We start from the raw sequence: 25313 nt of genomic DNA on the forward strand, positions 1-25313 counted from the left end.
AGAACTTGTATATAAATCCGTATAGATTTAGCTAATTATATATTTTTTCTTTATCATAAAGAGTGGTTTTGGGTTTTTTTCCATTCAGTTAATTTATAAAGTATGAGAACAAATTTTACTCTCAGGACAAGTTCAGCCAGATAAATAATCAATCCAATGCATGGAAGTTTCAAACAGTTGTGATCATTTGACAACAGGAAACTAGAATGAAAGTTTTCCACCTCTCCACATGGTTTAGACATGTCTGTGCTTTGTATCCCTACCTCCATCCTGCTTGCACAACAAACTTTCCCAAAGCATCATTAACAATTTACTTTCTGTAATTTGTGATAATTTATGATGTACATTATAATGAACACATCAAAGCAAAGACACACAAAATTGTGATTCAGTCCTAATGGCTGAGGAAAACAGAGCAAGTTATATGGTCCAAGGCTTTAAAAGAGGTTTAAGCATTTAGCCAACAGTCTGTTACCACAGGTATTGGGCACCAAAAGATCTTTAGACTGTCACTAAAAAAAAAAAAAAAAATAAAAATAAAAAAATTTAGGTACACAATTTTAAGCTCATTTCTTCTGGTTAAACAAACAATGAAGAGTTAAATTGCACCAAAGAGACCAAAGAGCATTCAAGCTAATGAATGCCTTTGGTCATTTTCTCTGGACTTGAATTCCTACTGAAATTTGTTTTCATTCTCATTACATATTTCATGGTTATAAAGCTAGAAGAGGCCATTAGAATATTTCGTTTGAGCTTATTAGTACTGTAAGTTCTTAGTGTCACCCTGTTGTTTATACAATTGGCTTGTGACTACGTACAAGGAAAGCCCAGAGAGAATGTATAATGCATATAGAGTTTTTCTGTAGAAGTATTTCTAGTAAGGATTATTTCTATTCATTTCGAATTTTCAGTGTCACTTGGTTTGAAGATCCCAGTGGAATTTTAGGCTTGTATTTTAGCTCTGAAAATAATTTTAAACAATATTGGCAGTAGTAGAAAAAAAAGCCATTGGGTACATAGCTTAGTTGTCTAATTTCTAAGTAGTGTAAATGCTAAGGCTGTAAAATAAATTATGTATGGCTTGAATTAAAATGAACAGAGAATGCTGGTCTTCCTTTGGGGAATAGCTTTAATTTAAAAAGAAAATTATGTTTTTTACGTAACTCTCAGTTGGGAATGTATTTGTTAGAAAAATAAGTGTTTTGAAAATATAGTTCTGTTTAAGCTCAAGGCTCAGTAAGAACTCATCATATAGGCAATTCCCATCTAAGAACTAAGCTACTGATACACCTAACACAGCTGGATTAGTAAAGACAAGACTGTAAATTGAGTTCCTGTAAAATGTGTCTCAAAAAATGAACATGTGCAAGAAGGAAGTTGTGGGTAATTTGTTCTCTTCACTGCTGTGGGGCATGAAATCCTGTACAAGCACCACTGCAGAAATTGAAACCTGGCTTTTGTAGATGGGGTATTCAGAGCTTCATTTAACTGTTGGATTTCTTTTTTCTCTTTATTTCTGTATGTCCAGCAAAGCAGCTTTATTCTGCTTTCCCATTATCGTAGATTGATTTTCCCATGGCTCTGGGCTACACTGTGGAAGAATAGTGGAGCTGCCAGTTTTCATCTGTAGATCTTTCATGTAGACAGTGGAATTTCCTCCTCCCCTGCTTAGAGACTTGGCAGCCTCAGACCTGTGTAGTAGACAGACAGTCTTTCCTGAGATGTCTTTGTCAGGTTGCCTCCTGACATACATCAGGAGCTCCTGCTCTAGAAAGGTCATCCATTTGCCCAGTAGGAAGACAACCTCATCCTGAAGCTCTCCTACCCTTTTTCCTACCCCAGTGGTAGTGCAGTCACGGCTTTCACTGTAAAAGGATGAGTTATTCCTCAGATGTGTCCAGACGCTTCTGCATCTGTGCTGTCTGAGGGTGCGGTTCCTAAGTACTAAGGCACAAGTTTTATTGTGACAACAGGATCTGTGCTGTTATTGCTACTTCTTTATTTTGAAATAGAATTTCTCAAGCTTCAGCTTTTTTTTTTTCCACTTTTTTTGGTCTTTTTGCCTTTTTTTTTTCCCTTTCCTCTTTCATGCCAGCTTGACACTTCAGACACTCATAAGACCTTGGGTGCTTTGTTGTGTTTTTCTAGGTTGGGGATGGGTGGGCATTACTCTTCACTGAGGTGAGCCTCCTTAACTTCAGGTGTTTGGTTAAAACTTCTGCTCTCTGTAGAGCTTTCTCTGCCTTCAAAGAGATGCTTGGCAATACATCTGACATTGTTTTTGATGGGTGAATGTTTTCCTGATGTGATCAGGAGACTTTTTGGAAGAGGGGAAAAAGCAGGACACTTGGACATGTGTCACAGAATAAGCCCTTTAGGTGATGTTAGAACGCTGATCACTTTATGCAAAACCACAACGTGAAAAGCTCTGTATCCCATCATAACATAAAACAGTTCTGGCACCAACCTCTGTCTTAGGGTCTGCTTAGAGAGTACCTTTCATTTTCCCAGATAATGCAGCTGTCTGCTTGAAAGGGACAGTGAGGAATAAAAAAAAAATTGACCATGACTTTCCAATATCTGCCTCCTAAAGAGTGTTATGTGTACACACTGTGCTACATGCATGACTCCAGAGTACTCAAAACTGCTCTCTGATGTTTTTTACTGTGTAACTCCAAAGAGATATCCTAGGAATCTTCTGTACTACACATGCTGGATATTTTCAGCTTGGGTTAGATTTCTCTACCTTTGAGGGTTTTATTGGCATTGCTTACAGACCAAGAACTATTCTGCTCTGGTATTTGTCTTAAAGGTTTTGCCTTGCATAAAAGGGAAAAACTGTTATTTCTATTGATTTACCTTCAGACCACGTAGCATACTCCAAGAGAAATAACTAAGTGAAGAGAAATTGCTAAATGGCAGAAAGGAACAAGGAGTATATTCCCTGTCCTCTGCCTGAAAGGTCATATACCTGGTTTCTTTTGAATGTCAAGCCTGAAGATGAGAAAGCAGTGTAAATAAGGTAGTGCCTTTGTATTGCTGGTTGGCAGGTTGCCTCACTCGCTCTTGCTGTCCTTCCTGTCAGGATCTGTCACTGTGAGGGAGATGATGAGAGCCCCCTCATCACGCCGTGTCGCTGCACGGGGACGCTGCGCTTTGTGCACCAGGCCTGCCTGCACCAGTGGATCAAGAGCTCGGACACGCGCTGCTGCGAGCTCTGCAAGTACGACTTCATCATGGAGACCAAGCTCAAGCCTCTCCGCAAGGTAGGGTGCTTTGGAGCCTAATTGTCCTCCGGTGCCAGAGGTCCAGAATGCCTGTGGAAATTGCAAGCACAGTTAAAGAAACATCTGTCCAGAATGGCTTTGTGTTTGCTGTTAATCAGTCACGGTGATTTAATTCTTACATTTCAGTTGGTTAATTTTCTGCAGCAGAGAATTTGACTATAAACTCTCTTTTATCACACATATAATATAAATGCACAAACAATAGCCTTTTGGTTTAGACTTTTTATCTTCAGCTTTTTGTTATGGGTCATCTGCCTATTTTTAAGCCAGAAAGAAATCTTTTTATGTTTTGCTTTTGAGTAACACAGTCCAGCTCACCCAGCAATTTTTACAGGGAACCCATAACTTTTGGTCGAGAACAATGCTTATACCCATGTGGAGACAGCAGTTACAAAGTAACACAGTCAATTTAGCTGCATCTGTTGTAGCTGCGACACTCATGGGCAAATTAATTACTTCTACTTTAAAATCAGTTAATGGAATTTAAAAGACAGGGTGACTTTGCATCCTGAATGTCAAATGTATGTTATCTGCACTCATCTGTTTTCTAAGATAAATCAGTATAATGCTACACAGACTGTCAGTATCGGGAAGATGAAGAGTTTATTAAGCATATGTGGGCTCTGTTTTCTTTGGAGTGGATAATTTCTCTTTGAATTTTTATTTTAAAATGCTCTCATCCTTCTGGAGTTTCCTTGAAGCTTTAAATTTTGAGTCAATCTGGAACTGGGCAAGTTTTGATTTAAAATAAATTTTTTACATGAAAAACATGTAGAAACTATTGCTTATTACTAGCATATGCCTATATAGTAGTGTTTTAATGGCAAAAGACATTTTGTTTTTATTGCCCTTACACAGGTAGTAGTTCAGAGAAAGGAGAATCGATGGAATTCCTTCACACTACCCATTCAGGGTCATTTTCTAGTAAGTCCATGGTGGTAAACCAATTCTAAAGAGAGAATCTGGGCTAATTTGGCAAGCAAAGCTTGTGATAGGGAAACACTAAGTTCTCAAATGCCAGGTCGATCTGGCCATGTAGGCTAGAAATTGAAACAGACGGAAATAGAAGAAAAAAAAAGGCTAAAAACTTAATTATACTTCAGTTTTAGTGATTGCAAATAAATTTTAACTAATATGACAGTATGAGATAATGGTGTAAAAAACCCTGCGTGTTTCATATCTTAGGGGGATTTTTTCAGTTTATATGTTTCTATTTTCCAACCGAATTGCTTTAACATCTAACATCTAACAAGTACTCTCACAACAGTTACTTTTCTCAAGAGAATACGCAGATATCAGTATTTTTAACAAAAGCCTTTTCCTGGTATTGTCAGCTAATATAGCATCTTTTATAAAAGGGAAAAAAAATTTGTAGCAACCAAGGAGAAAAGGAATAAAAAATGTGCATAAACGATATCAGAAACAGGCACTTCTAACTCTGTGTGGTCAGTGCCACATCTCCTCGCTCTTTTAGAGTGGTAATGTAAGTCATACAAGTCTGTAATTTCTTAATTGAATGATTGCCACCTTATTCAGCTTGTTGTTGGTTCTCAGATACGGTTTAGATTTCGGACATAGAAAAGATTCACCTCTTCATTCAGGCAGGATGTTTTTGTTTCTGCTCAAAGCACCACTCAAAAGTAGTTTATCTGCCTGGCAGTCTATGCTGGCAACATTCTTCCCTTCATATGCAATGCTAACAAATATTTCTTTGTGTAGAATGTATCCAGCATCTAATTATAAATCCTTTCTTATAAGTCACACCCATTTCAGAAACCAAAGCTTCTAGATTTCAAAGTTAAAATTAGTTGTCCTTTGGCATTTATAGCATTCAACTATGACACCCTTCACACATTTCATTTAATTAAATGTGTGATCCTTACTAAGTGTGAGCACTATCATCACCTTTGTTCACAAATTTATGAAACACTAAACAGTTTATGAGAAGCTGTTTTGCAAACCCAGTAATTTGACAGCTGTAGCAAAGCCAAGGTAAGAGAAGAAATAGTGATCATGAGACCTACCGTATGAGTAGAGCTGACTGGTAAATTTCTGTCCAAACATCCTTTACAAAAATCACTGAAACTGTTTTGGTTGGTTGGTTGGTTGGTTTGGCGTTTTTATTGGTGATTTTGGTGTTTTGTTTTGGGGGTTTTTTTGTGTGTGGGGGTTTTTGGGTATTGTGTGTGTGTGTTTTGCGAATTTTGGGGGGGTTTGTTTATTGGGTTTTTTGGTCAAAACATATATTTTGCAAAGTGCGAAGTCCCAATGAAATCGTCAAATTTCTTGGCAGTTTTTATGAAGCCCAAAACCTCAGTTTTGGGGCATTCCTTGGGAGTCTGTGTTTTCGAAAGACTGTCACAAAGGGTGGTTACCAGGGAACAAAGTACTGTGGGACAGGCAGCTCCTCACCCTGAAGCTCTCGCAATCCTGTCTTCTTGATGCAGGATCTGAAAAACACTCTTGACTCTGGGATTTCCAGACCTTGAAAGCTTTGGGTTTGGTAAAGCTTGGTTCTGTACTAGACATCAAGAGCCTTCAGTCTCCAGCACTACATCTGGCCTGTCAGCAGTGAATCAAAATTTCCAAACTTGTGAAATTTTCCTGGTATGATGGCAGAGACATCTTGAGCAGTTGTATCTGAAAACAATGCACTTCTTGTCAACTTAGTTTGGATGCCAACTGGAACAGCAAAATTGACTCCAAAAATTATTGATTTTGCTAATAAGCTTTGAGGAATTCTGAAAACAGATTTCTTTTCCATGCTTCCCAAACAGAAGACCACATATTTTGTTTCAAGAAAGGAGTGCCTATTTAATTCCATAAGAAACTAATTTATTAAAAAAAAAAAAAAAAGACAATTATTTCCCCTAAAATGAAATTTTCTCTCCAGCTCAAGATGATGCAGTTTCCATTGGACCTGTCTTTGAAGTGACATTCTACTTGTGCAATGGTCATGTCTCACAGCTAGTTCTCATTTTTTGATTTTTAATCTCTCACATCACTCAGTATATGAGATTCTAAAGTTTGGTCCCTGACTGTGCATTGTTTCATTATGGTGAGTTTTATCATAATGTCATAGTAAAATTCCTACTGCTGTTGTCCTGAAGGGAAAAAAATTACTGACTACCAAACTTACTTACAGAATCTATAGTTTTACAGTTTTGCAGAATCACAAAAGCATGAATTAAATACAAAACAAACTATTTAATTCAGTAATTAATTACCATCTTTATTTATGCCTCAGCCTTTCATGCACCCTCAATGTTTCATAACAGATTTTTTATCAAAGTCTAAGGTTTTATAGCACGATCATTTTTAGAATATCATGCCATATCTGTTAGCACCTCTAAGTGACAATATAGAACGTAGTGAGTTAACATAAATTAAGATAATCGCTATTAAATCAATAGGTTTGTGCCAATGTGCAACAGTTATTAAATTAGAGAATCCCTGAAAGCACCAGACGTCAAATAAAACTCAGTTTAATGATTTTAGTGAGTCTTTTCATCGAGGTAATCCTTTTAAGCATTGGTCAACAGACACTGCAAGTGTTTCGTGTATTTGGACAGGTCTAATTAGTCAGCTCAAGATAATTACAGAAATTAAATATTAAGCATTGCTTAATGTTTCTGGTTTATTTCTTGTGGTGCTTGTTACATACGTTGGTCATTATAAATAATACAATTGCATTTGTAGCTTTGCCTCTCAGCATCTGCAATCCATGATGCAGAATTTAAAAGGTGACTTTATCACAGAAGGAATTAGAAAGTGGTAAGAAGCTTGTGTTACTTCCTTATTGAGCTCTCTCAGGTAAGAGCTTAAACCTGAGAAAAACATTTCTTCTTTAGAGAAGATGCAATCCTAGATATTAACAGCTGCATTTCATATCTCTTGGATTTGATGCTTGAAGACTAGTAGAAAGAGGAATTGAACGAAAATACAGTGAGTATGAAATAGATTAAAGTGTCAAATTAAAAGGAGCTTTAAACACAAAAATTCCTTTAAATGGAGATTCTGAACGGTGTCTTGTTATACTTCAAAATGCTTTTCATATTTAAATTTTTCTGTCTGTTTAATGTGTAGTATCTGATGACATGTCTTACTTTGATGCATCATCCCAGCAGATTATTGTGTGGTGTCAGAGTTTTCTCTCCCAACTCTCTTTTTGAAATGATTTACAAATAAATTCTTATTCATGTGAGGCATGAGCAATATTGTACATTGTTACCGTGTGGTTGCCCTTGGTCACTAATGAAGAGCAAGTCAATTTTTTTGTTTACAGAAGCATTATGTAGCAGTTGAGGTTAATTTTCTTTCTGATAGAAAGGATATCTGAATTTATGCCTTTTAAAAATAGAGGACTGAGAATTTTTTTTAAACGTTTCTATTAAATTAAACAGAAGCAAAGCAAATGCTGATAATGAAATAAACTTGATCTTATTTGTTTTGAATGTGTACATATATCTTCTAAGTGTTTACCTCTCTTGAATTTTGTATTTGCTTATATGCTGATATTAAAAAAAAAATCTCATAGCATGCCTGAAACATTCAGTGATGGCAAAATATGTTAAGGGTGTTTTTTACTTTTGATTCAATGGTAGCTCAGTAATTCATATTTGCATTTCTTTTTTAAGAGTATGGTAATCACTGCCAAAAGTCATAGAACCTGCAGAGAAATTTCTGTGATATGCCGCTATGAAATCAAAAGTGCTCGCCATTAGAAACTACTTCTGCCAGAGTAAACTCTCACATCCAGACGTGACCAGAAGAGTCTCACAGGAGAAAAACCCAAACTTTTGAGCAGTCATTACCATACTGCTTGCTGTTCAGTTCTTACTGCCCTGTGCTGTGAGGTATGAACCACCTGGCTTTGTTGTCCATTTTCTAATAATGCTCATGATAAGAAGTGGTATCAAATATTGCCCAGGACTTGCTGTGGGACTAGTTCCCTTTTGATCCAATTTGATGAATATTTTGCAGTCCACAACGTAGAAGGAGCTCCTGCATTTTTGTTTGATTTCTGGTGCAGCTACATAGTGTCGTCAAGGCAACCTGCTCCAATGTTATCTTTCTTCCAGTAAACTGTCTCAAAACATCAGTAGCCTCAAATAATTGCCTGCAATATGTGGGGTCAGACACTTCACCAGTATGCACAAAGGCACAAAGCTATTACTTTCTCGTTGGCTATCATGTCATTATAGCAAATAACTTCGGGCTCAAGGGACAATGTGTATATTAAAGCTTGTAAAGTAAAAATGACTCTTTGGCATTTATATCCTATTGTGATGCCTCAGGGATGCAAGGGGCTACTTTGTTCAGACAGTTGTATTCTTAATTTTTGAGGATAATAGAGCATTACTGCTAATTTATGTGTGTATAAGACAGCATGCCATAGTTCACAGAATAATGCTGTCTTGCATTTTCTGCCACAAGAACAACACTAGGACTTAGCTTTCTTATGGTGGTAGAATTTGTGCTCGCCTGCCATCTCCATATATCTTTTTCTTCCATTCAGAGCACAGCTTTATTTGCAGCACTGTTCCAGTTCCCATGGACTTCTGACAAAAGATTCTTGTGCCTCTTACCTTGAAACCATCATGTCATATCCTTAGACTTGCTAAAAGCCATCTTACTGTGATACTTTGCTGAGACACCCCCATGTGCAGCATCCTTCCTGGAGGCAGAGCAAGATGTGTATGGTGATTGCTTTGAACTTGACCTCTTTCAAGAAGCAAATGAAAAACATTATACCAGAAAATTAAATGAAAACTCTGGCTTCTTCTAATTAAATGCTAGTAACCACATTTGCTGCTTCTGCTGCTCAGTAGCATTTACAAAAACAAAGGGAGTTTGGGAGATTGTTCAGCTCTGGGTATTAGTAGTGTTATCCACTATTGCACAGACCTATGAGCATGAGCTCTGGGAGGTACAAATCTTCTGCGCTTTCTGAGGCTGAAATAAATAGTTTGATCTGAGCTGTTTTACAGATGCAACTTGCATCAAAAGATTCAATTCCCATTTTATTAGAGAGCCCTATTCCATCCTGCAGTTCATCAGCCTCTCTCTTATTTTTTAAGAACTTGGGGTGTCCTTTTCATTTTTTAATTTCAGCCCTTTCGGTGTTTTGTGTTACAGCCTGACCTCATCAATAGTTATAACTGAGGAAGGACTGGGAAGCTGAAGCATTGAAAATAATTAAGAGAATCTCTGCTTTACAAATAAAGAAAGTGTTAATGGAATGCTGACACAAAATGTATAGCTATGTATACAAAATGAAAAGAGCATAATCAACCCAAGCATTGACCTAAACCAGTCTTTGTTGTTCATGGAGTTTTTTTAAAATGCTGGTTTTACCATTTAATTTTGAAGTTAGGAACTTTACCAGCTCCCATGGGAGAGGGCTGCAATTCATGATCTGATTAATGTAGGTAATTATCTGTCACATAATTAACACATACAATTTTACAGTTGTTATTTGCCTCAAATTTATTTTGCCTGGCACCTATTGATGTGAGAATGTTCTGTTCACAGGTTGATGCTTGCTTGTTGGTGGAATGCATGCTAAAATGGCTTTTCTTTAACACAGTGATGTTCTTTTGAACACAGAAATTCCAGTAATGGATCTAAATTATGACCAAATGGGGTAACTTTTACTTTACTCAGATTTGGTGGTTTTTGTGAATTTAATTTTTTTCCTGTAGCATTTTATTAAAATTATTGGGAAAAAATTAAAATGTCATCTTTTTTTTCAGAATAAATAGCTTCCCTCAGCTCTTTACTAGAGCACTAGTCTGTAGTTTTATTTTAATTACTATAGCTTCCTTAGCACAACTTTCCTGTATTTTATTTTTATTTAATTGAATCAAAAAAAATTTTCTTGTGTGGGAAAATTAAGAGACAGAGAAGGCAACTGTAGCTATTAATTGGGAAGTCAGTATTCTTCCTAAAACCATATTTATAAATAATTAAAAGCATCAGCTTCTTTTTAAAAATCTTTGTTATGTGGAAATTCAGATGTGTGTAGGTACTGTTTATATAGCTGTAAGAAAAGAATATGTCTAGGTATGTTTAAACAACAGTATATTTAAAAATGCCAAGGTTTTTGCAAACAAAGATATTTAAACCAAACCACATCTTTGTAACAATTTGGACTGATTCTCAGCAGGCTGGACAATTTGAAATAGAGGAAATTAAGCACTGTGATGAGTACTGGAGAGAAAGTGACTGAAGTAAAGACTAACAATACTGTGATCATATCCTACTACTTGTTTTAGGTGCCTAAAGCAACAGATCTTCAGAGAAATTTCCTTCAACTGAACATGACTGAGGAACTAAAGGAAATGGAGAGGTTCATACAAAACTATGTATTAGGATGTTGGTCTCCAGCATGTTGCTATTTTCTGGTTTCTCTCCTTTTCCAGTTATACCATGGTATCAGGGCCTTCTGTCCACATCCATCCCACTGTAAGCACTCAGATATGCAAAGGGAGCCCATCCTCCTTGGTATTCAAAGACACAGACTCGGGCACAGACTGTTGGGAGATGGTTTGCTATGGCTTCTGTAGTGGAGAAAGGACTTGTGGTTGCTTTCACCCCAGCAGAATTCATCTCAAATCCACCACTGAGCCTGTGTCATCGCTGCTTTTATATTGCCTATAGAATACATACCAAAAAATGCATTGGTCAGAAAAGGAAATCTCAGCATAACTGGTCTTGCAGCAAAAATATGGTCTGTGGTATGGCAGTTTGACTGACTGATTTTTTTTTTTAATGGTTTTTGTGTGTTTATGTGTCTAAGCTGTTGTTTGAGAACTGGACTATGATTTAAAGATACTTGCTACTTAGTGACTGGAGCAAATGGCATGCCTTCAATTAGATATGCTGCTCTTTTGGAAATACAGAGCAGACCAGAGGCAGGAGTCGACTACTGCAAAGAGAACAAAAGTGACAAAGTAGATCCTTTTGATGATAGACTGATCATAGAAATACTGTAGGGAGAGCAGACAACAGTAGCGTCTGTTTCTGTTCTTGACTAACTGTGATAAAAGTCGGTGGAGACTTAGATCCTACCCCTTTTATCCCTGTTTCTTTATGCGTTACCAACATGTAGCTTCTTTTCTGCTTTTTGAGTAATAAAGGCATGTGCCCAGATACGTGAAATAAACATTTTCTAGAATTCTAGCTGTCTGCCTCTTGTTCTTAGCACCAGATATTCCCCATAGTTTTACCTTATGGTGGTAGTTCACTGCTGATCAGTGGTTTAATGTTTTACCTGCAGTTTCTCTGTCGGGATTATTTTTAGATAAGGTGGCTGAAGTGTACTGTGCTTGGAGATAATGATCTTTTCCTTAAAGGTCTTACAAGGCAAGAAAAGAAAAAAGTAATTGTAAAAGAGGTGTACGTGATAGCACTGAAGGCTCTATTGAACAAAAGACTGGTTAATGTCTTTTCAGCTCTTGAAGAAGATACTTGAAAAGTAAATACTTTGTCGAGTACTTCTGCATTCTATATATTGATGAAAAGCAATTTCTAGCAGATGGGAGCAAGAAAGAGGCTCCCAATATGGAGAGATTATGCTGTAATTACTCGCCACGAGGTTTCTTGCACGTCTCTCCAAAGCATTTGGTGTTGGCCTTTATCTGAGACAGAACATTAAATGAGAGGGACATGAAGTCCTGTATTTGTAAAACACAGGTGGGATTTTTTGGTGGTTTGGTTTGGTTTTGAGTGGTGCTTTTTTTGCTGTTGTTTTGTTGGTTTTTTGGGAGGGTTGTCGTGGTGGGTTTTTTTTTGTTTGTTTGTGTTGTGGGTTTGTTTTTTGTTTGGGTTTTTTTTGTTTTTTTTTTTTGTTAGTCTGTGTTGGGACGATTAAGATGCAGGTACTGACTGAAGTTCTTTTAGTTGGTAAATGACAAGTACTCTCAATATCACTTTCATATTGCAAAAACCACTACTTCATTTTAGAAATTATATTCCCGAGTTGTTTAATTTTTACTCTTCTTAATTTCTACACTTCTGTTTTACATTTTTTAAGGGTTTGCTAATTGATGTCATACACAGCTAAAAATTGCATAAGTTTGTAAAGAGTGCATACTGATTATATCAATTAAGTCCAGCTGTTTTGATTATCCGTTAAAAAAGAAATAATGTGCCATCTTGGTTATGACAAAACTGAAATTTTAGTTCTTTGCAGGTGATAATCTTCAGGTGTTTACCACAGTGACATTTTTCATTATGTATTTCTTTTATTACTCTAGGCATGCATATCACACAAAAAGTGAATTAAAGTGTGTTTGTCTTTAGAAATGCACACATTTCTGGTTCAGTTTAAAATTTTTAATGAGTGTTTTAAATACACCACAGACATTCTTTTGCATTCCAGCAGGTTTGTTTAGTGTCTCCTAGAGACATAGGAGTTTGAGCAAACTTCAGACAGGTTTACCTGACAAAGACCTGTACTAGAACATTTAATGAGATAACTAGATCAAGGTGAGGCTGCGCATAGATAGAGCCATATGATCCAAGAGGTGACGTGGGATTTTAAAAATCTGGTTTAGTTCCCTGTTCAGCAATTAACATGGCAGGAGACTAATTATTGCCTTCTATTCTTGATCCTTACAAGAGTTGCTTCTCTAGGATTTATCTTTTGAAAAAGGCAATGACAAATACATTTTCTGTATTTTCTGTGAACCTGCTCAGTTCTTCCTTCTCTCTGGATGTGTTTGGGGAAAAGAGCACAGTGTAGGTGTTTCCATGGCCCAAACCCCGTCTCTTGTCTGTGATCACACCTGGCTCATTCTGTTGGACTGTCTGAGGGGCACTTCTCACGCTGGAGCAGGATGGGGGGACACATGCCTTGTCCTTTAAGATGCAGTCCCCGTGGTACAGGCTGTAACCAGATGTTGTTTAGATGGCACAGAGAGGCCCAGAATGCTTTTACTCAAATAACAACGTTTGAAGTCTCATCTCTTATGAACATTTCAAATTTCTGTGAGGCTATTTTATTCTCCCAACATGAATGGAGCCCTGTTGTCCTTTATTACTGTTATTTCTTCCTCTTCCACCTACTGCACAAATTCCATTCTGCAAACTACCACAGCAGCTGCTTTCCTCCAGCTGGTAGGTTGATAGCAGTGAGCAGCTCACTGTGGAGCTTGAGCCAATTAGTACTGCAACAAGTGACCAGAAAACCATCCCTAATATAAATAACTCTGAGCTGCATGTTCAGACTGCTGACATATCTTCACTGCTCAGCTCACTTCAGCACCAGTTCATTTTCAAGAGTGCTGGCTAAATCCTTTGGGTTGAGTTTCAGATAAGAAAGATGTTTTTCTGTGTGTTTTTAGTCTGTGTGCAGAGTTCAGTTTCTACAACAGCTTCTAGTAAGTAATTTTAGTCTTTATTTTGTAGGTATAATTACTTTAAGATAAAGATTGGCTGTAAGTATTTCTTCAGACTGTAGAAAGAATTCAGAAAATATTGCATCATGACTTCAGCTCTAGGTGAGAGCAGAAATCCTGCCAGCTGTGGGTGTTGTTTACATTTTATACATAGTAATTTTTTCTGCTAAATGATGGATAGGTAGAAAAATGCCACAAAAAATATTTAATGTTAGCAATTTCCCACCCATACCAGATTCCCCTGTCAGACCTCCTTACACACGATTTTTAAAACAGGGGTCCTGAAAATACCCAGGAGTTAAAAAATCCAGGCATTCATCACATGTTGCAAAGCAGCCCATTAACTTCACCTTCAGTATTTGGCATCCTCTGCAGTGCTGAACCCTGCAGAAGAGAGACCTTCAGCTGTGAATCTGCAAACCTGCAGCAGAACTGTAGTTGCCTCAGGACATCTGTTTAGACAAAAATCTGTAGCTGGTGTGACAGGACATTACCATGAACAGGAGGCAACACGTGGACACAAAGTGGTGGATGGGAGCAGGCAAGCAGCAAATCTACAATGCGAAGGTGGGGAAAAGAAACACAAGCAGCAGAGTTTGCTAAGTGCCATTGTGAGGTGACAGCTTTTGTGTGAGCAGAGTGAAGCTTTCGGTTCTGCACTGGGCCATCATGAAACCGCTGTGCAGAAAGCGTAATGTAGGGGAGGGAATTAAAATTGCAGATTTGCTTCTGTTAGCAGAGAGGCTATGTTGGAATGTAGGCTATGAAGCAGCATCCCCACACTCACAAGGAGTATTCTGAGAAGGTACTAAAGCAAATATCTGTAATTATTTGTAGCATATTGATTAATCAAGCTTTTATTACAAGTGGCATGCACGGAGGCAGATTTTTTTGTCCTTTAAAGTAAATATGAGAGATTTTCTCAAACTGTGTTACAGAAAAGGGAAGTGGTTGTCTACATATGATTTAAAGTTCCCTGTACGATTTAGGGTTTGTTTGGTTTTAATTTTTTTTTATTTCCCCGGAAGACTCATGAGTACATTCTGTAAATGCACGAGTGAGATTTGAAATCAGTAGCCATTCTCTTGAAGTGAAATTGTCCTTAGGAAGCAAAAGTAAAACGCGAGGTAGAAACCTGGAACAGGGTAGTTTTACAGCTGCCACTTTAAAGATTATTCCAGACTTCTCTGGCAGTAAAGCATAGGAATTCCAGCTGAGGTCCATGTTATGTCTTAAAAGCAGCTGTAAGTAATAGTTGGGGTGGGACGAGTGTTTCTGATCACATTCCCAATGCAGCTTCTTTCCATTCTTGATAGGAGCCTGTGAGTCAGGCAGTCTCCTGCCACCCTCCAGTGGTTTTCAGAGCACAGTGCAAGCAAAACGTTTGGAAAGCTTATTCAGAAAATAAAAAGGGGGCCGGGGATATTCTAAGCTTTCTTCTGGGGACACATACTGTTACACTTTGGATTTGTTTGGTGACTTGTGTAAAATGTCTTTTGGTTCTGGTTAGATGTTGCAAAGTGTTCTAGCATAGCTGTTCTGAAACATTATGATACTCATGTGGTTGCTTGCATTTGCAGGACATAAAACCACCTGCACCTGTGATGATTTCCAGTCTGTGTTTGTATTGCTGCCAGGATTACAGAATCTGTGGGTGTGACAGATGTACAACAGTGAAGGGATGTTTTGTAGGGGGCTGGGCAGAAGCTACAGGTTTTTCTATGAATTTAGTGACTCAATAATTTGCAGGTAATTATAAATGTCTCCTCTGGCTGTAGTCTTCCATTTATTTATCTCGTTACAGTCTCTAGAGCACCTTAGGAGCATTAACATCTAAGTTTCCAAGGAAAATCACGTCTGTGTTTTTTACATCTTAATTTTGTGTTGTTTTTCTATTCTTGGTAGCATCTGAAATTCTATCCATGGCATGTCACAGTGTCATCAACCCCATTGCTATATTTTCTTGGAGATTACTGATCAAGATAAAACATGACACAATTTATTTTATCTTGCTATTATGAGTGTGGAAAGCCATGAAAACTGCAGGAGCTTCAAAACACAGCAGGGATGAATTTATCAGAGGTTAAGGAGGCATTAATGTGCTGTATAACATGAAAGGTAACACCTGCCAAACTTCCCCATGCAACTTTAGTCTGTCCTAAAGTCCTGGACTATAAAGCACAAGTAAAAGGGGCTCATGCTTTCATTGCTCAGTGTATTGTTGTCTCATCCTTTGTTACAGATTTTCAAGCAATTTTTATTTCACATAACTGTGCTTTTGTCCAAGCAAGTCTGTACTAAAACTAAGAAATAAATTTTTGATATAAGCCTATTACAAAAATCCTAAAATAGGGAATTGCACTCTTCTGCCAGGATGACATAAATTGCTGGCTCATCTACTAACATCAGTCATCTAGTAGAGCATGACAGTAGTCACAAAGTACTCTCTGTTCAGCCAGCCTAAAATACATGAGTAGGATGGGAAAGTTACATCAGCTACCACTGGGATCACCAGAAGTACAGCATGAAGTTTAATTGCGTTTTCCATTCTGGGTTCAGCCCAACATTGCCATCGTTAAGAGAATTGTGACTGCAGCAAGGGCAGGGCAAAACAAAAGAGCAGTTGTGAGGCACACTGAGAGCTGTAAAAAATGCTGCCAGGTATCTGTCCACGTCAGACACCTCAGACCTTATTCCTTTCCTATATCCCAGTATCCCAGATTGGGAGTACGAGATGCTCTACACAGTCTTCCAGTCCCAGAGTCCCTGTGCCCTGGTGACAGGGTCTTGGCAGCCCCCTCCTGTCTGGTATGGTAACGTGTGTGTGGGTAGACCAGACAGACAGGCAAGGGAAGGCAGGCTGTCTTGTGGGAGAAGAAAAGGAGCTATCTGGAGGAAGCAGAGTCCAGTGGGCCTTGGCTTGCCTTCTGGCTGGATTTGATCATGGGGTGTTAGCAAAAAGGGCTGCTTCAGCCAATTTCTGCTGGCTCCTCTCCTGAGATACCTTTCTTGTAAATCTCAGCAGAATTCTGTGAGCTTGAATGTTTATTTACCTGTCCTGCCTGTTGGTTGGTTGATTTTGTCTGGGTTTTTCCCACCTAAAAAATGTTTACATTTAGACCGATGGGACCAGGCTTTATCTTTGACTGGACATTTAGACCAACATGAAGGCTTTTGAGTTTGTTAGAGAGTAAAATGGCTGTGGAGACTGCCTGTATGCATGACAATGAAAATTCCGCAGTCTTCTCTCCAACAGACCAAATGGTGTAGCATCAAAGTTGAGATAACAGGCAAAATCTGTTCAAGAGCAAATCATTCTTTGTTATGTTTTATGTTGATCTCTCACAAAGCATCGACAGGTAAGTGAAGGGTTAAGGTAAAACTCTATATTCCATCTGGACAAAGACAAGGTTTCTTTCTTTGGAAAGAAAGTCTATTACAAGACTTGAATTGAATTTTCACTGTAAAAAGAACAAAAGTCTCCAGGTCGAACAGTGAAAACAGCAAATAAAACCAAAACAATCCAAAAACCTAAACGAGGGAAACCATGCCAAGCTCTGAGCTTGGCAGCAAATGTGCAGCGTGGCAGTGCTCTGCAGAGGCCGGGGCTGCTGTCCTAGCCGTGGCAGGTGGCAGCAGTGCTGTGGCACCGAGCTGGGAGCAGCTCAGTGCAATGTTCACAGGGCCACAGGGAGGTGGCACTCGCATCTCATGCTTTGTACTGCTTTACTTCCTCAGATGCCAGTACTTATCCATCAGAATTGAGGCGTTTTGCTTTCAAGTGCCCTATTCTTTCATCTGTTTTCAAAGGCAAATGTTGTAGGAGAAAAGAATTTCATTTTGAAGAAGTGCTGGAAGAAAAACTCACAAGTGAGATTAAAAAAAAAAAAAAATCGCCTCAAGGGCTGCATTGTTCAGTTGCAGAGAATAGCCTATTTCATCTTAAAATAGCCTTAACTTAAGCCAGGATTTAGCACCATAATTCACAAACACCTGGAAGATCCTCCTTGCATTACTGAAGCTATTTGGCTGCTACCACATTTGATTGTTTCTATGTAATTATTTTTTTGAGTTTATTGAGTTCAATCCTCAACACAGTTGCATTTCCTGTGCTTTTATTTTATGGGAAGACTGTTACACACTTACATACCTGCATTTCTACAATGTCAATACACTTACAAACAAACGTTTGGGCTTTTTCTTCTCTCACCACCAGAAATGCAAATTTAAAGTAAATATTAATCTTTTTACCTGTCTATTAACATGTTATGGGTGTACTGTAATGAAATTACTTAAAATATCATTCACAAGCAGACAGAAACAGAGCAATATTCTTCATTCCTCTGAATCTGTGAAAATGAGATCATTGTGAATTTTACAGGGAAAATGCATGTTGTACAATTACTGCAATTACTCCTGTAATGCATATTACCGAAACTAAAGGATTTGTTAATTTTATTACTGCTTGTGTTTTTGCTAGAAAGAGCCACAATGGCCTAGTAAGTGTAATGTAAAATTTTACAAGTCAGATCTTTTTAAATTACTTTTTTTTTTTTTTTTTTTTAATTTCAGTGGGAGAAGTTACAGATGACAACAAGTGAGAGGAGAAAAATTGTGTGTTCAGTCACATTCCACGTAATTGCAATTACCTGTGTCGTTTGGTCATTGTATGTTCTAATTGACAGAACCGCTGAAGAAATTAAACAAGGAAATGATAATGGTAAGTATCTTTTAGCTTTTTCAGTGCTGCTGATAGTGCAGTGCCTGGCTTTGAGGCAGCTTAGTAACCAGTCACATTCTGTTCTTAAATAACAGCTCACATGGCTACACCAAAGGCTTTAATGCAGAAGTTCTGAATGCGTCAGTATGAAAATCTTACCTTATGCCCCAGCAGAGAGAACTCAGTGTAATCATTACAACAGCTTAACTAGCCTGCCAGTTCTTCCTAGGTTAATCTCCCATTATCTAGGTAATTCTAAAGCTCAGGAAAAAAGATGAGTCAAGTTCAAACAGCTCAGTGCAAGTCCAGGTTCTTAAATAGCAATTTATTTATATTAATCACTTGAATCTTGATAGTAAGTACAGTCGAGCCTCTTCATTAACAACGTCCCTAATACAAACTCCCAAGAGACTGTTTTCCACTTGTGTTAGTCCATCCTGTGGGACCTGAGTAGCATGGAAAGCCATTCCTGTGTCCTTTCAAATAGAATTTCACTGTGAATGTCCATTTTCCAGCTGTATTTATTGGTTGCACTCTGGAACAGAGAAATCATGGAGTCTCTGTCTGCAGAGATACTGAAAATCCAACTGGTCATGTGTAACAAAATGCATGCTTAATGTCAGTAGGAGCCATACTTAGCATATGTGGAAAATATATCCTAAATTTAACTACTGTTTTCCATTTCAAATCTAAGTTTATTTGGTCTTAAATTTAGTCTTAAATATGATCATGATGATAAAAAGCTTTTGAGTTTTGATCTGAAATGAATTTAAGCACCCTAAAAGGAACAAAGGTCTCTAGCTTTGTGTTATATTCCAAAGTTAACATGGAAAACAAAACAGGTGGAGCTTTGTGCTTTGGTAGTTAGATAAATATTTGATGATACTCCTGATGCTTGCCTTTCTTGCCTCAGAGAGGAAAATAAGCAACAAACCTCAGTAAGTCACAGATGAATACACACTACAAAGTCTTGTTTTGCATTCTTTAGAAATGGATAACCTTGTTTTTTATCTCAAAAAAAAACTCGCCCAGAGGACAGGACTAGGAATGGCTTTGAACTTCTATTTATGAGTACAACTACATCATCCTACTCATTACAAAGAGGAAGCTATTTCTGTAGATTAGCTGAATTTACATAACAAAACAGCTAACAGGGATTTTTGTTGTTACACACAATGCAAAAGAATCATGGTAATTATTCCTGGTAGGCTCAAAAAGTACTTATGATTTGTATAGCATTCAGTATCTGCCAAATGTAATGGCTGATTCTTAACACTAAAAAATGGACAAAGAGATTACCTGTAGCTACTTACAACATGCAGAAGTAAGTTTGAAGAGGATGCTTTTGCCCCAGAATGTGCTTGTTGCAGGGGAGAATACTTTTATAAAAGTGAACATGTATTTGTGGGGAGTAAGAAGGACATACATGTAGTTTTGCTTTCTTCTCTGTTTTCTCTCTTTAATGGGAATTGCCAAAACAAATACAGTAAACACTGGAGAAAAAACACTTTATAAACATATTTTGAGAAGGAGAAAAATTGAAAGCCCTGAATAATACTAGTACTGTTTGTTAATATTCTGAGTTTAAAAATCACATTTTAAATGGATATCTCGAATTATTTAAAGGGTTGTGATTTTTTTTTTCTTTAGAGAAGTATATGATGCAAACTCTTTAATTGTTAAGCCTGACACTGGTTTATAGAAAAGCAAATTTAAAATATATTTAAAATATTCTAGAATTTATATGGCACCAGTGGTAGAGAATCAAGTTTCACATAAATTTATTCTGCTTGAAGAAACAGATCTAGGTTCATCTGACCTTTCTTTCTCCTAATAAAGCTCAAGTCTAAAAATATGGCAATCCTGGAAAAAAATTAAAGATACAAAATTCTCTGTCCCATACCAATTAATAAAAATGGATGCTTTCTGTATTACCACAGAAACAGCAGCAACCTATCTTTAATGTTAAAAGGTGGAAGGAATCTTGAAAGAAAGCTTTTGGAGCGTGGTGGTGAGTTTTTTATTTGACCAAATAGTGGTCAGATCAGTTAAAAGGGGGAAGCAGTTTCCTGTTCCATAGGCAGTTTCTTGGCTGCCCATGGAATAGGAAACCCTGACTATTTTCTAGAGCCACAACTGCCCCAGTAGTGTGTACATACCTGGGCATTCTTAGCAAGTGGCCTCCTTTCAATGTACATTACTGAAACTCAGTGCTTGATATTCAATGTATAACATAAACTTTCTATTTCAAAGGTGTCCTCGAATGGCCATTTTGGACAAAACTCGTTGTGGTGGCCATTGGATTCACAGGAGGCCTGGTCTTCATGTATGTGCAGTGTAAGGTTTACGTCCAGCTGTGGCGCAGGTTGAAAGCCTACAACAGAGTGATCTTTGTTCAGAACTGCCCAGACACCATCAAAAAACTGGAGGAGAAAACCTCTCCGTGCACTCAGCCCTCGGAGGTGAAGGACGCAGTGATGGTGCCAGTGGCACAGACAGGTACAAACCCCCAGCCAGCGGTGGAAGAGGCGACATCAGAGGTCATGCCAGTTTGACACAGACAGCATTGCTTCTTCCTTGCAGAATTAGCCGTAGTGTTGGCTACACTACAAATGCTACAAGAAAGTAGAAACGACTGTGCGTTTTTTCAGTTAAAAAAGACCCCAACCAAACAAAGAAAAAATACCCCATTCAAAAACCAAAACCATACAAGGAAGATGGATCCAGCAAAGCAACTTGTTACTGTATGGAATGTGACCGTTTGTGATGTAGTTTCTCAACTAGTCAGCAAGTGTAGTGAAAGTGGAAGTGTAGAAAGTGCAATAGAGAACAGGTTTAACAGACAATGCCAAACCAATATGACAATGTACTTTTTTCCTAACTGGGCTGGCTGGGAAAGTAGAAAACAGAAGTGATACAATGATTTTGTTTACAGAAGACACAAAACCTTTCCTCTGTTTACTACTAAAAGTTGTATTTGCTATTTACCTTTTCAAGGTACGCTTCAAAGGGTCCCAAATCAAAGTTATATGCATTAACAGAATCCAGGTACAGAGAGCTGTGTTGCAGCACTCCCTCTCTAAGCCTCATACAGTAACACCTTCATGTGACTGTAGCGGAGCCTGAATGTTTGGGCAGCTGTGTCAACTATGGATATTTGAACCAGTTGTTTTTAACTATGGCCAGATTTTTGAAAAGTAAACAGTTCCAACCATAAACTCATGTCTCCATAAGCTACAGATAGTTTATTTAAACATCAGGGAAGTACATACAAGAAGGAAAGAATATGTAGATATGCATTTAGAAGAGCAGCTCCGCTGTTTATTTTTCTTTATAGGGGTGAATTAGGCATAAATTAGATGCACAAAGTATTGACTCAGAATTGTAAATGAAAAGAAAAAAAAGCAGTTTACTGCAGAATTACACAGAAGGAAATTGTCTGTTATCAAAGGTGTGAAAAAGGATGACACATACTGAAGATGGAAGCTACTTTTGGTTTTATTTTTTAAGATTCACGCTACAGAAAAGTAGATGTAAGAGAACATACCTACCTATATATCTTAAGGAAAAATTAGGTTTTTTATCCTTGTTCTAAAAAGCTAGTTTTTATCTTCCTCACTAAAAGAACAAATCAATGGTTTCCTTCTGTACAAGTAAATTTAAGGTGTTAGAGATTCAACAGTTCAGTTGTTAATTTTGTGTTTTGAGCTGGCATCTAAAAATGAAGCGTGAATAGCATTAAAAGGTGCAATAGATAAATGAATGTAGATATAATAGTGTCCAACAGGGTGAATTATATATAAAGAACAAATTTTCTGATTCACTTTGCAAAACTGTGGTGTTTACTACAAGGACACAAGAGCAAGTATTGACTTGGAGTGATTAAGTACTGGTGTGGACATTCTGGGCCTGAACATAATGTGTATTTTAAAAAGAAGCTAAAAGTTCTTTTTTAAATCTTGTATTTAGTAAAGGAGAAAAAGCAAAAGAAGAACCAGAGTAATGAGGACAAAAGAGTAGACATTCACTTAAAGGAAGGGTATCTGCCACAATTACAAGTGAACTAGAGTTCTACAGAAGCCTTGAAGTTTCTGCTGGTAAATTTTCTCTTTATATACTCAAATATTTATGGTGAAATAACAGAATTATCCCATTTTTGAAAATATCCAGGCTGCTGGGCCTAAAATGTATTGGAATTTATATACTAGGTATTCCTTTGTGAATTTTTACTGGCTTAAGGCTCAGGGAATACTAGAAGTAGCAGTATTAGCAAGAAATGTGTCTTTAATCAGATCATTATATTCTTTTGTATTGGAATTGCTCTTGTAATTTGGCTGTGACTAAGTGATTGTTATCTGGCTAGACAGGACACAAAATCTTGGTGCTTGAATGGGTCCTTAATACACGTCAGTATTTTCTGTAAGTTACTTCAGGTGAGTTGGATTAATGTTGAAGTTTTTTCATGTAATGGCACACACTTTTTATATGAAATAATTTCTCAACTATACAACTGGAACTTCCAATTGTAGCAGCTTCTTATTTGAAATGACATACAAGAGAAACCAAATCATTTCTCCATTTAAAATTGTGGAGGAGATTTCAGAAGGTCTTCAGAGCATGATGACATGACTAAGGAATGTCTTGTAACTGCACATACTTAAGACAGTCTGCAATGGCATGGTTTTCAAAAAGCTACCTTGTTAAAAGGTAAATCTCATGATATGTGACATCAGACACTTAAAATTACTAACTGCATCTGAATGTTTGGAAGGATGTTTACAATAAACCTGCGGAATCAGCAAAATTTACTGACAAAGAACATTATTATGAAGGATAATTAAGAGCTTTCTGAAATAATAGTTTCTCACTAAGTAACCCTGCTTCTTTAGCCAGCTTGTTCTTTGACTGCAGTAGCATCATGACCCCACTGAAAGTACTTTATCCCCTATTTTGTCAGTTTACTGGAGAGTAATTTGCATTGGGTTTTTTTTCTTGAACAATTGTAAAATTCACCTCGAAGAAGAAAATACCTGAAGATTCTGACAGCAGAACTGTAGCATCCAACAAGATTTTACATTTTTTTTAAAAGATACTGAAGAGTCAGCAACAGAAAAGATGATGTGAAAACTTTTATACCAATGCCTTCAACTTCAAATGCTGTTCTGGCACTCAATCATATATGCAACTGAGTTTACAGTTAATTAAAAAGAAAGCAGAAAGACTTCAGTTGAAATTCCTCCTCTCCCTTGGAAATATTGAATGTGGACAGCAGGAAAAGGAGCAAAATGGGACACTGACTGCTGAGATAGACAATGAGACACGTCACCAGCAAGAGAGATTTCAGCTGGCTTGAAGCAGCCTTTTACCTTTTAAAGCATTACAGTGTTAGCCTGTGCATTCCTTTCTCTTCTTAGATGCACTGGATTTTCTAGAGCTTTCAGGGATTTCATGCAGGATTGGAATTTGTTTCTGAAGCAGGGTACAACCTCATCAAGAGGGCAAGGAGCTATTCATACCACCACGCCTTGGATTCTGGTCTTCAGTAATAAGGAAAGTACACGGATAGAGAAACTAGACAGATCATTATCAACCAATACTTTTTCATTCCCACAAGAAATACAATTTTCTGTATTAATTTATTAACCACAGTATTCTATCCTAAAAAAACCCAAACAACAAAAAACCAAACAGAACAGTATACTGAAGGTTTTAAGATGAAGTCTAAAGACTTTTTAACAAAGATGCCATCTCAAATGAAGAACCGTATCAAACTCCTGTGTAGCCACAGTGCAGCTCTGGCAAATATGCTGACAGTGGAATCTGGCCTGGCTAAACCCACAAGGACAGAAACCTGGCTCTGAGCTGCCATTAGCAAGAACAGCTTAATCTGCATTCTTGTTTAAACTGAGTTTTAATAAAGGTAGGTAGAGGTAATTTGCTGTCAGGTCAGATCTGGAAATTTAAACAAGATAATCCTGTGAACATGCACATTTCTTTTCTCATTTTTAAGTTACAAGCATTATGAAATTTATTTCAAACTGGCATAAACATACCACTTTTTACTATCACAGTAGCATTACAAAGATTCTTGACTAGTCCAACTGTGCCATTCACACACTGCTTTATCTGAAGGTAGTGTTTATTTTTGTTGTGTAGAAAAACCAGTAATTCTCCGTCTCCACAACAGTCAGTTTATAATTTCCAACAATGCAATGAAACTTACACTCTGATGAAAATATTTTACTGTGTATAATATTCGGAACTACAAGTTTGTGTTATTTGTTTAACTCCCTCTCTTTTGCAAAAGAAAAAGTGTATGTTTTTGTGGGTGAATGTGTACTGGAAGACAGAAGGTAAGGGAAACAAAAGTAATGTATCTGCTTAATGTTGTGAAAAAAATGTATTTGTATTAAACAAATTACTCAAAGTACTGTAGTATTCTACATTTGTCACCTTATTACCTAGAGCATTACATGCTGAATATGAATTGGCAAGACCACACTCTTGCAAGAAAGGTGAACAATACACTCAGTTGCTTACTTAATACTGAGAAACCTGCTAAGCTGCAAGGGGCTACTTTGGGGTACCCCACCTTGGCAGAATGCTCAGGAACATACCTCATAATACAAAAACACTTGAAAAGACTTACAGTTAAGTGCTTAATTTGCAGACTTCAACCCTATAAAGAAGTCTAGAAAGCAAATGGTTTTGCATCCATAGAATAATGAACAACTAGTACTGGGTTTCAGCTCCAGGGAGGTAAGAGGACAAAAGCTTCCTAAGGAAGGCAGTGCCTTGGTACAAGCTGTTACAGTGATTTTGGAATGTCCAACACATAAAAGCTTTAAATATCGACTGGACAGTTAAACACTATAAAGCTAATCCCAGCTCAGATTGTCAGCA

At 37.4% G+C, this 25313-nt stretch overlaps 1 protein-coding gene across 2 annotated transcripts in view; it reads left to right on the plus strand.

The window, feature by feature from the left end:
- MARCHF1 (membrane associated ring-CH-type finger 1) overlaps nucleotides 1-24840 on the plus strand; it is a 150770-nt gene extending 125930 nt beyond the window's left edge. For both annotated transcript variants that reach the window (XM_066317632.1, XM_066317633.1), the window contains 3 exons: nucleotides 3086-3266; nucleotides 18263-18410; nucleotides 20664-24840. In XM_066317632.1, coding sequence (XP_066173729.1) covers nucleotides 3086-3266; nucleotides 18263-18410; nucleotides 20664-20965 — 631 coding nt within the window. In that variant the 3' untranslated portion in view covers nucleotides 20966-24840. The remainder of the gene's footprint in view (nucleotides 1-3085; nucleotides 3267-18262; nucleotides 18411-20663) is intronic.
- Nucleotides 24841-25313: the final 473 nt, after the last annotated feature.

This window comes from Sylvia atricapilla, chromosome 4 (genome assembly GCF_009819655.1).
Source record: "Sylvia atricapilla isolate bSylAtr1 chromosome 4, bSylAtr1.pri, whole genome shotgun sequence".
NCBI classification, from domain to species: domain Eukaryota; kingdom Metazoa; phylum Chordata; class Aves; order Passeriformes; family Sylviidae; genus Sylvia; species Sylvia atricapilla.